The 11,409-nt window shown below is 33.8% G+C and overlaps 1 protein-coding gene across 1 annotated transcript; it reads right to left on the bottom strand.

The window, feature by feature from the left end:
- Positions 1-5,916: 5,916 nt before the first annotated feature.
- On the bottom strand, positions 5,917-10,301 carry LOC112513601 (monosaccharide-sensing protein 2-like). Its single transcript, XM_025119917.1, has 5 exons — positions 10,220-10,301; positions 9,156-9,722; positions 7,808-8,691; positions 6,998-7,185; positions 5,917-6,346 (listed from the first exon to the last, which is right to left on the bottom strand). Exons 1-5 carry the CDS (start codon positions 10,299-10,301, stop codon positions 5,917-5,919), a joined length of 2,151 nt encoding a protein of 716 aa, XP_024975685.1.
- Between the last annotated feature and the right edge of the window lie 1,108 nt (positions 10,302-11,409).

The raw sequence follows: 11,409 nt of genomic DNA, 5'->3' as shown, positions 1-11,409 counted from the left end.
TAATGAATTACAAATCACAGGACGAAAATCGTAAACTTTAAACCACATGAATGAAAATCACAACTTTTAACAAACCATATGAACGAAAACCGTCAGTAATGACCGAAACACATTGGCGGATTCACCATATAAAATGTCGGGGAAGAGCCCCATTAAAAAAAAAAAAAAAGGGATTTTTCTAGATTAAAAACTATTTTTTTTTTAACTTTTGACCATGGTTCTCCCAGTAATTTCTCGTTAAGCCTCCAACAATCAAAAAATGTATCTTGAAAAAACCAATAAACTCCTAAAATCAACAAAAAAAACCCTGAAAAAATCCCTCAAAATCGATTAAAAAAACTTAAAAGATCTCTTGAAACGTGGAATTAGACTAAAACCACATAAAGTGAATTGACGAACCTTTAATCTACTTTAAAGATGCCTCCACTGGACAAAAATCTTGGATCACCACTGTCGAAATAGGACCTATTGTGACTCATAAAACACAATTTATTCAATAATATAGTATAAATCTTGACCTATAGCGACTCATACAACATAATTTATGCAATAATATAGTATACAATCCTGACCTATAGTGACTCATAAAAAATAATTTATTCAATAATATAGTATACAATTATGGGGTTAAGTTCAGAAAAAACCCTATAAAAAGTGAAAAACTAAGGAACACTTTGATAACCGTTCATTTGGACGGTATGCACATGTGCATATAAACAATTTGTAATCAATTTGTTTGGCATACATATGTGCATAACTTGTATACGTGCATAAAAATCAAGAAACAATTCAAATTACTCGTATATACATGTATACATCTGTTTAAATGAATGGTTACCATGATATTACTCATTTTTCATTTTTTAAAGGGTTTTTCTTAAACCTCCCTCCACAATCCTAATAAAAAAATATTAGAAGTAATAAATCAACTAAATAATTTAACCATCGCACTTAACTTCTATATGTAAATTAACAATTACTTCTGTAAAAATACAAAAAATCATTATAGTTTTCAGTAAATAGTTTTTGGATAAAATATAAAAGTAAAAATACAAAAAATCATTATAATTTTATATAAAAATAAAAATACAAAGTATTCATTTTTGTTTAAAAAGACATTTTATAAAAATATTTTTTTAAACCTGGATATCCAACCCGCTATGCGAGCCGACTAATCCCAGGACGACCACATGCTTTGCAGATAGCCCGGAGTCACCGCATTTGAACCTCCGTGGCCACAAGAAGATTTTTATTTCTCATTGGATTTGAACCTGGTACCTCCTGATACTTTTAACCTTTGGAGTCATGCTCAAACCAATCAGACACCACCCTTGTAGTTAGTTAAAAATAATTTAAAGTCAGAATGAAAGACCAGCATTAATATTATAATTGTATATACAAAGAAAAATTGGATATAAATTGATTTGGTCAAAAATTGAAAGACAGCCAGTGTTATCACATGCTTTGATAGGAACTTATGGTTGGTTTCCACTTTGCCAAGTGATGAAGGTTAGGGTTTATCTTCTTAATAATGTTTTAGAGCATTAACAATTTTAAAATACAAAAACTATATAATAAAGGTACTTTTGTTATAAGTTTATTTAAATTAAGGTATTTTTAGAAATTTATTAAGTTTTAATCAAATCAAAACATTAAAAATATATACTTTCTGTTCTAAAATAAGTGTTCACAATTTTATTTTAGTTTGTCTTAAAATAAATGTCTACTTTCCAATTTTATCATTAATTATGAGATTGAGAAGAAAATCTCTCTACTATTAATTATAAACTTGTTCTTTAGTTAATTAAAAAAAATGTAATAACTACATATTTTTAAAATTGTGTGTATTTTTAAGGGAAAACTCTAGAAAAATCTAATCAACTTTAAGGTTTTAATATTTTAAGTTCATGTTTTTTTTTTCATAAATAAACCATTGAACTATCTCATTTTATATGATTAATGTATGAATAAATAAATCATCAAACTTCTAAAATCGGTTACTTATATTCTTCTAACTCAAAAAGGCTACTAGTAATTGGCTAGATTAGTTTTAAAGTACAAAAAAATCTAGATGAGTTTTACGGTTTTCAAACCAAATGCTATTCAAACCCCATGCACCCAACACTATATATTGCTCCCCTTCACCACCCATCATCGTCTCTTCTCTATCACCATCATTGGGCCCAACCATATTGCTCCCCTTCACCACCCATCATCGTCTCTTCTCTATCACCATCATTGGGCCCAACCATCTCCCTATTTTTTTATTTGTTTTTTTTGTTTCTTAATTCTCCTTTTTTATCTGTCTATACGTACTTTATTGACTAGTTGGAAAAGAGGGAAAATCTAAAGACAAAAAATAGATAAAAAGAAGAAGAAGAAGATCAATGGTAAGAGCAATGACAACAGTGAGCGGTAATGGAGAGAGGACAACGATTGGAAGGCCTGTTCAAATTTGGAAAGAGCGACTAATGTAAAATTTTCAACAATACATCAAATAAATGATAAACCCCTTTCTGTAAATCAATACTTGATTTACCTTGAATATCAAATCCAGATTTAACACCAACAATTAATAAACCAAGCCTTTCATAAAGACTATGTCAAGGTCGGATGCTACTAAAACACAAGAACAATCGAACACCAAATGCGGAAGACGTCAACGAAAGCTAGATCCTTCTCACATCTCTAACTAGCACTCAATTCGTAGCAGTGTTGCTAGTACCCTTCCCAACAATGACCTAATACATGTACCGACAAATAAAAATGTTAAGCTTAACTTCCAATGAGTTTAAGTAGTTTTCATCATAATTATAAAATAGTAAAATTGATAGACTGCTTATTTACAACATGACCAGTAAGTTCAATCACCCATGGTCTATAGCTTGATTCTCTTACTGTGGATCATACGGTCATCAAGTTCAACTACCCACTGCCTGTAGCTCGAGTCTCCTGTTACATCCCAGTTTCTAGCAAGAATACGGGGACAGTTTCGTTCCAAACGATCAAACTGACTCCTATGCTTATGGACCCATTACATTATAGTCTAAATTACGGAGCAGCAATTGAGTGACCAACGCACTAAAAATATGTAAATTTCCAAATAAATATGATATAACTGCATATAACTCCAAAAATTAACGTACAGAAAATTAAATCAAACAAATTTCCCAAGACTCATCTGAGTTAAAACCGAACCAAAAGCTCAACAACTCAATTAATTATTAGATAAAAGTCATCTTAAGAAATAAAAACGTATTTAACCATTGTATATGCAAACACATGCTCTAAATACATCATTAACTCAAAAACTCATCATTGATTGGGACAAGCTATTTTCCAAATGAAATAATATCATTTATATTTTCAAAATGTCTCATAACATAATAACATGCATTTTTTAAACTAAAAAAAATGCATTAGCACCAAATAATATCCATTTATTAGATAAATCATAAAAATATTCATCAAAATGTCAAAAAACTCCAAATACAAGTATCTCATGATATTTATAAAATCAAGTATACCAAATATGTGAAACTCACTAAATAACCCATACATTTAATAAATATTAAGTAAGACACATTAATACTTCAAAAAGAACATTTTTGGCATGTACAAAGTTTTCACAAAACAACTTGAACTCACCTTGCTAGGTTAGGTTAAACCTAGATTCTAAACCCCAAACTTTTTTTTTTGAAGTATATAATATTTATATATGGCAAATAGAACAAATAAACTCACACATCCTCCTCACATTTGATGAGGTTTGAACTCTTGACCTCCTAGAAGGCCAATGACTCATATACTGCTAGGTCAAAGGCCCTTTGGTTCCAAACCCCAAACTTTAGCATCCAAAAGATAAAAAATCTGAGATCCATAAGCAAATCTCCTTATGAACTCTCTCCATAACTCAACCCAAGTCTAGAGATGCATCAAAATCACCCACAATATTCGCAACAAAACCCAAACCTAGATCTCAAAAATACTCAAAGGGGCTTACCTCTTCAAAACTTGGAATCTCCCTTTATAGACTTTCAATCCATAAGATCTACTCTCTATATTCTCCAAAAGCTCCCAAGAGTTGTCCCTCATGGTGCAAAATTGCCAAGAGAGGAAAAGGATGAGAGTGGTGGGATAAAAATGAGAAAAATCTTAGAAGATCGCCATTTTAACCAATAGGAGGATTATGTGACCTTGGCTCACGACCCTAGGGTCGTCCGTGTCCAAGACCCTTCGCCTTGGGACCTCTCACAACCTTAACCTTGTGACCCTAGCCTCGCTGTGCAAGGGTAGCCCCAACCTTGAGAAGTTTGCTACTTAGAGTACATCATATGCGACTTTGGCATTACGACTCTAGGGTCGCAGCACAAGGGTCGCATCTTACCCCATAAGCTTAAATGCTTCTTTTGCTTGATCATTTCAGGGTTTATTATACGTACAAAAATCTAGGTGTTAGACGGTCAAGGGTGGCTAGAGGAGAGATGCCAATGGTTGTAATGGGTTTGAATGACGTTGGGATTGAGAATAGTAAAACTAATTTAAGTTTTTTTTACTACAAAATCTTTTAATTGGATACATGTAGCTTTTTTGGGTTAAAAAAATGTAGGTAATCAATTTCTAAAAGTCAAATAGTTTATTTAAAAAAAATATCTATAGAGTTAATCATTTTAAAATGAAAAAATTCAATGGTTTATTTTTATAAAAATAAAATTTAAAGACTTAATATTTAAAATAAAAAAAATAATTAGGTTTTATTAGAAGGAAATATTTTTTAGAACAAAGGAAATAAAAATAAAGATTTGATCTTGATATAAAAATTTTAATGCGTAGTTTATCCTTAGAAAAAGTAAAATTCAAAGCATGATCATTACAATTGTGGAATTTTCAAAGCTTTTGAAGATATTTAGATTAGGATATTTTTATTTTATTTTATCGTTTGATAATGGTGCCTTTTTATGCACTTTCTACATGTAACATTTGATCATCCATTGGAACATATATAAAATCCTAACCATTGACATATTTGCAACTACTGTTCATTCTTGTTGCTGTTTAAGGTGCGATTTGCCGTTTGTGAAAAGTCAATTTCTCTGATTTAGAGAATAAAATCTATTTTTCAAAGGAAATCGATATTTTGAGCAAGACGTAAGACGATGTCTTAACGTAAACTCGATGTGTATTTAATCAAATTTCATCGTTTTCAAAGGTCTTTTTTTGGATGTTTTTTGGTTGATTTTCATTGACTTTTTCGGTTTATTGATTAATGTCTCTTGTATTTTCTAATATCTTGAACACTGCTCAAAGTTAAACTTACGTACATTTTATGCCCAAAAAATATTGTGCATGAGAAAATCGATTGAATTGGTATACGAGATCCCGCTAAATCCTTCATAGGTCCGTCTCTAGTTTTAGGTCATGTGAAATCATGCAATATTTAAATATTTATTGCTTATCAATTATTTTTTGATTTGGTCAAAGAGTTACCGACAACCTTAACTGGTTCCATATAGAACTCCGCCTCCAAGGATACCGATGTGAGAGATATTTTTTGGCTCATTCAACGACCGAGACTAGCAAGTGGCCTGGAACCGAATTTAGGACCTGTCTTATATTTGTACGAAGTCAACTCGTTCATTTGCCAACTAAGCTGACATTTAAAATAAATCTGAAACAAAACATAGGTGTGAAATAACTTGGCTCAAATTAATCAAAGTTTTCAAAGAAATACGATCAGTATCCTCAATGAAATAGAAATTTAAGGTGAAGAAACAATTCGGTTACAGACTAGGACGTGACTCGTAACAAACTTATTTGATTTTTCTCAGTGTCTCGGCACACAGTTTCTCGATCTCAAGCTTTGTCATATCATCAAAAACGTCATATCCGATAGAGCGTTCGATCTTATGAATCCGATCAATTTGTCTTCTTAGCACCCATGGCGAAGAATTCTGTAATGACTTCAAGTGGCATACCCTTTGTTTCGGGCACTCTGAAGTAAACGAAAAACCAAGAGATGGTACACACGACCGCATAGATTGCAAAAGCACCCGCAAGGCCAATGGTGGTTAGTAGCACCGGAAGTGTGTAAGTCACGATAATGTCACCTACCCAAAATGTAAGTGCGCAAATGGCGATACAGAGACCCCTAACGCGGGTAGGAAAGATCTCTGAACAAAGTGTGTTGGGGATCGGACCAAAGCCCATCACGAAGGTGCAAAAGTAAACTACGACACTTATGGTGGAGATAACGGCGTGGATATCGGACCGCATAGGAATGGTATTGCTCACAACTAGTACGATGAGTGATATAAGAAGTATCGGTAGCGTGGCTAGGAGCAGCATCCTGGGAGAAAACGATGAAAAAATGGTTCAATATTGGTAAATTTGTTGTAAAAATAGTGTCGATACGCTCTCACCTGGATTCATACCCAGGTGAAAAGAGTACTTCAACACTAACGATTATCATAAAGTTGAGTTTATAAGACGCCAACAGTTTCTAATTGTCTCAATATACCACTTTATAAGACTTAAGTATATAGGACCAAGTAATAAAATGTCTCATTACGTTTATAAGACGCTTTTGGATGTCTTAACAAGTTTTTGGGACAATTTTTTTCTCAAAACGTTATATTAGCTATTTTATAGTGTCATTTGTTTTCATCAGACACTTTTTCAAATAGCGTCATGTAAAATAGCAAATACAACGTTTTTTTTGTTTTTTATAAAAAATGTCTTAAAAAACTTGTTATTGCGCCCAAAAAAGTTTATAAATTTATTACAACATTTTTAGATAGTACATACGAGTATTTGGTCCTATAAACTTAAATCCTATAAAATAGTTTGTTACGACACTCGGACATTTTTGATGTCCTATAAACACGAATTTGTGGTAGTGAAGAAAGAATTTACCTTTGGCATACTACCTAATGGATCAATATACCAAATTTGGATCGGAATGAAAAATGTTAACTTTCCTAAAGAAGAAAGAATTTACCTTCGACCAGCAATATCTATAAGCTTCATGGCAACACCAACGCTAGGAAGCATCAAGAACGTCGTGACACCGCTGATGAGAAAAGAAGCCGATTCTGAACCAATTCCCATGTTCGCCAAAAGAATCCCGACGCCCGCTTGTTCAAGAATTTGAGGGGTGTAGTACAAAACCCCGTTTATTCCAGAAAACTGTTTCAATTCAAAAGAATCCGTTAACACATACATGTCAAAAGTACTAAAACCAAACCAAATGAACCCAGTAAATCCATAAGAATTAGGGTCTTGGAGGGTGTACGCAATGCAACAAAATCTGGTTTATAGGACGCGAACAATATGTAATTGTCCTAATAGACTATTTTATATGACCAAAATATTGTGTTTTCTATCTAAAATTGGTACGATATATTTTAAGACTCTTTTATGCCTCTTAACAAGTTTTACCATACATTGAAATAAAACATCCTATTAACTTTTTTATAACATCATTCCAAAAAAATATCTTATAAAAACAAGTCTCCTATAAAAAAGATGTATTCATAGGTAACTTCTCCAGAGTGTCGCTATAAAAAAACTAATATGACACTATCCTAATAAAGAACTTGTTAAGACGTTCAAAAAAGTCTTATAAACTTATTATAACACATTTACATAGAATGCACATGCACAGTTGTTTGGTCCCATAAACTTTAGTCTGGTCCCATAAACTTTAGTCTTATAAAGTAGTTTATTAAGACACCGGGACATTTTTGACGTTCTATAAACCAGATTTTGTTACCGCAAAACGAAGTGAAGTTCAAACCTATCGATTCACCTGTTGAAGTATTTGGATCCCTACGCCAACAATCAACGCTTGTTTGATACCAGGCTCGGAAAGTTCAGCCCAACTTGACCCCTTTTTAGTCGAAGGCGGGGGCTTGAACACACCCGACTGAAGTGCGTTCGGACCAGCTGCGTCATCTAGACACAAAACCGATCGACTCACAAGAGCTGAGGCACGAACCACTTCACCATGATCACCTGCACCAGCAAACGAAGTAACAGATTTGCGCCTAGAATCAGCACCAGAACCAGCACCACTCTCCTGATGAAGGTAAATCCGCTTAAGGCCGCCAGATTTCTTCCCCTCATCGGTCTTTTTGTACGCCAACTGCCACCCGCCACCGATCCCCATGGCGTTAGTCGTCTCACTAGGTTGTCGAATATTTAACATACTCCCTTTAGAAGCAGGTGCAGCCACATCTTTATCGACTTCTGTTGAGTAATGCGATAGCAAAGGACTCCGAAGATTATGATCATCAGATTCGTCCCCCGATAGATTTCCCTTATCGTGATTGCTTTCAACGTCCCAGTTCTCCGCTTTATGTTGTTGATCTCCCCCGAACATGCTACCAAAATTCGGGAAAATCAAACTTTTACTTCCGCCTTCGTGTTGTTTTTCGTGGATACTTCCGAATAGAGTCACCATTGGATCCATCATGTGGGAAATGCTTCCTTGGCGTGAAGCCAGGACTAGAGAACTTTGACCTCTAACCGGCTTAGCCACCCACGATTGACCCTCTTCGGCCCCATATAACTTGATCTGATCCTTCTCTTCTACGTGATCTTCGCTAAGTTCGTTATCGGCACTGATGATGTACTCTTCTACAGACGTTTCGCCTCCCACTTCTAGACCTTCAACTAGTAATGCCATTTCGCCTGAAAAACGATCCATGCCCGCATAAATATCTAAGTGTTATCTACTACTACAAAATTGGGTTTATAATATACCAAATCTGTCTAAATGTTTTAATAGACAACGTCTTATATAAAGGTGTTATAATAAGTTGATAAGACGTTTTTGAACATCTGAACAAGTTTTTTTATGACGCTTTAAACATAAAACATCCTATTAACCTTTACAGTAAGTGGATAAGACGTTTTTGAGCGTCCTAACAAGTTTTTTTAGTACACTTTTGGAATGGAACATCTTATTCCTCTTCACAGTAAGTTGATAAGACTTATTGAGCATCCTAACAAGTTTTTTAGTACACTTTGAAATAAAACGTCTTATTAATCTTCACTTAAGTCCTATAAAATGGTCTATTATGACATTTAAGCATGTTTTATGTCGTACTAAAGCAATCCACCAAACATTGACGGAATGAGTTCGTGAAACGAACCTGAAACATCTTCCGTGCCGCGAAGTGCTTGCAGCACGATTTTAGCCTCATCCATCTTCCCTTTACTCACCAACCACCGTGGAGATTCCGGCAAGAAAAACACCGCCAATAAGAAGTAAGCAATGGAAGGAATCGAAAGAACGCCAAGCATCATTCTCCAACTGGCGTTGGATCTTAACGACAAAGTGAACACCATAGCATACGCTAAACACATTCCAATACAACCCGTAAATTGTGGAAAAGTATTCAACAACCCCCTGATATCCGATGGGGCGGTCTCCGATATATAAAGGGGCACAAGTGTGACAGCCAGACCAATCCCGAATCCATCAAGAAGTCTTGCGATTAACAAAACGTAAACATTAGGAGACCAAAACATCACTAGACCACTAATAAAGTAAAACATCGAAGAAATTATGAGCATTGGCCGCCTTCCGATGGTGTCTGATACGGGTCCGGAGAATGTAGTGATCACCGTGGCACCGATTAGTGACATAGCAACGATTAGCCCTTCAATTGTAGGTTGTGTTTCTAAATGAAATTCCTTTTTGATATAAAGAACAGCTCCTGCATGCATGCATCATTAGATTATGATCAACATCATGGAAAACCATAACAACTGCACAAAATTGGGTCTGTAAGACGTCCAAGTGTCTTAATAGGACCAAACAATTATGTTTACTACGTAAAAGTATTACAATAAATTTGTATGACAATTTTGGACACCTTAACACGTTTTCTAGGACTCTTACCTGAAGTAAAATGTCTTATTAGTTATTTAAATGAAACTTTTCAAAAGTGTCATGTGAATACATCTTTTTATAAGATACTTGTTTTTATAGTACACTTTTTTCAAATAATATCAAATAAAAAAATTAATCAGATTTTACATTTCAAAATGTCCTAAAAAAACTTGTTAAATACATTCAATACCGTCCTATAAACTTATTGTAACACTTTTACATTAAGTACATAAATGTTTGTTCTTAGAAAACAGTCTATTAAGACACTTAAAGGACACCAGATAGAGTAAATTTGTTGTTGTGAACTAAAGCTATATGTACCTGCAATTGTGGCATTATCCCATCCTTGCAACAAGTTGCCAATGGTGGCAGCAAGGGCTACAGTCACAGCTCCTGTCTTCATTTTTCACTTTTCTACACACAATTTCTTGAGAGATTTGAGTTTACTTATAATGCATCAGCATCAACAAGATTTCTTGAAAGTCCCCAATCTTTGTACCTTCATGATTCCATAAAAGCAATGTGAATCTAAAAGCAAACTGAACCCATAATATGAATTATGTTTTTTGGGATCAGCAAAAGGGAAATATCGATTTACTGTAACGGAATCGGGTTTATAAGATGTCAAATATGTCTAAATATCATAATAAACTGTTTTATAGGAATTAAGTTTATTAGACCAGACAATTGGGCACCTCAACAAGTTTTTAAGAATGTCCAAACAGTGTCATATCAACATATGAATACCTATACGGGATGCACAATTCTTTGTGCGTGTAAACTTGAATCTTATAAAACAGTCTATTGAGGCATTAAGACAAATTTGGTCTCTTATAAAGCGGATTTTGTTGTAGTAATTTGAACCTATTGGTATATCATTAGATGATGATATGAACGTAAAATCAATATATATCATCTATGCATTATAACTCATCTAGACAAGATTTCACAGATCGTAGTAAAGAAACGGTAATCAGAAGAATATACAATTGAACAATTCCACAAAACTATGAACTTGGTAAATAGAATATAGATCAATCAAAGTGAATTAAATAGCTCATGATCTTTAATTTCACACACAAGATAAGTGTTTGTGTGTGTGATTCACACAGTGTACATAATAACAAGAACACACACATACATATATACACATACATACACATACACATATACATAGAGATATACATACACATATACGTATACATATAGATATGCATATGCATATGCATATAATCCTTTTTCCTGAGTAAAATCTGAAATGGGTACCAAGAAGATGCATGGAGAAAAAAAAGAATATGATGAATTTGACAAGAAAAGCTATAATTAGGGTTGTTTGAAATTGAACCAAATTAACTAACTCACCTGTGAACAATCATATTTAAACAGATATTGATAAAGATTGAAGAAAAAGGCAATGCAGGTGATGGAACACATAGACCCACATGATGAAAACTAGAAATTTTGGTGTGCAAATGGAAGTAAATTTGATTTCTTTGATTTGTTGAGAGAGA

The sequence above is a fragment of the Cynara cardunculus genome (assembly GCF_001531365.2).
Source record: "Cynara cardunculus var. scolymus isolate 2C chromosome LG 5, CcrdV1, whole genome shotgun sequence".
Taxonomy (NCBI): Eukaryota; Viridiplantae; Streptophyta; class Magnoliopsida; order Asterales; family Asteraceae; genus Cynara; species Cynara cardunculus.
The sequence above is the reverse complement of the archived record's forward strand: the minus strand, read 5'-3'. Positions and strand labels throughout refer to the sequence as shown.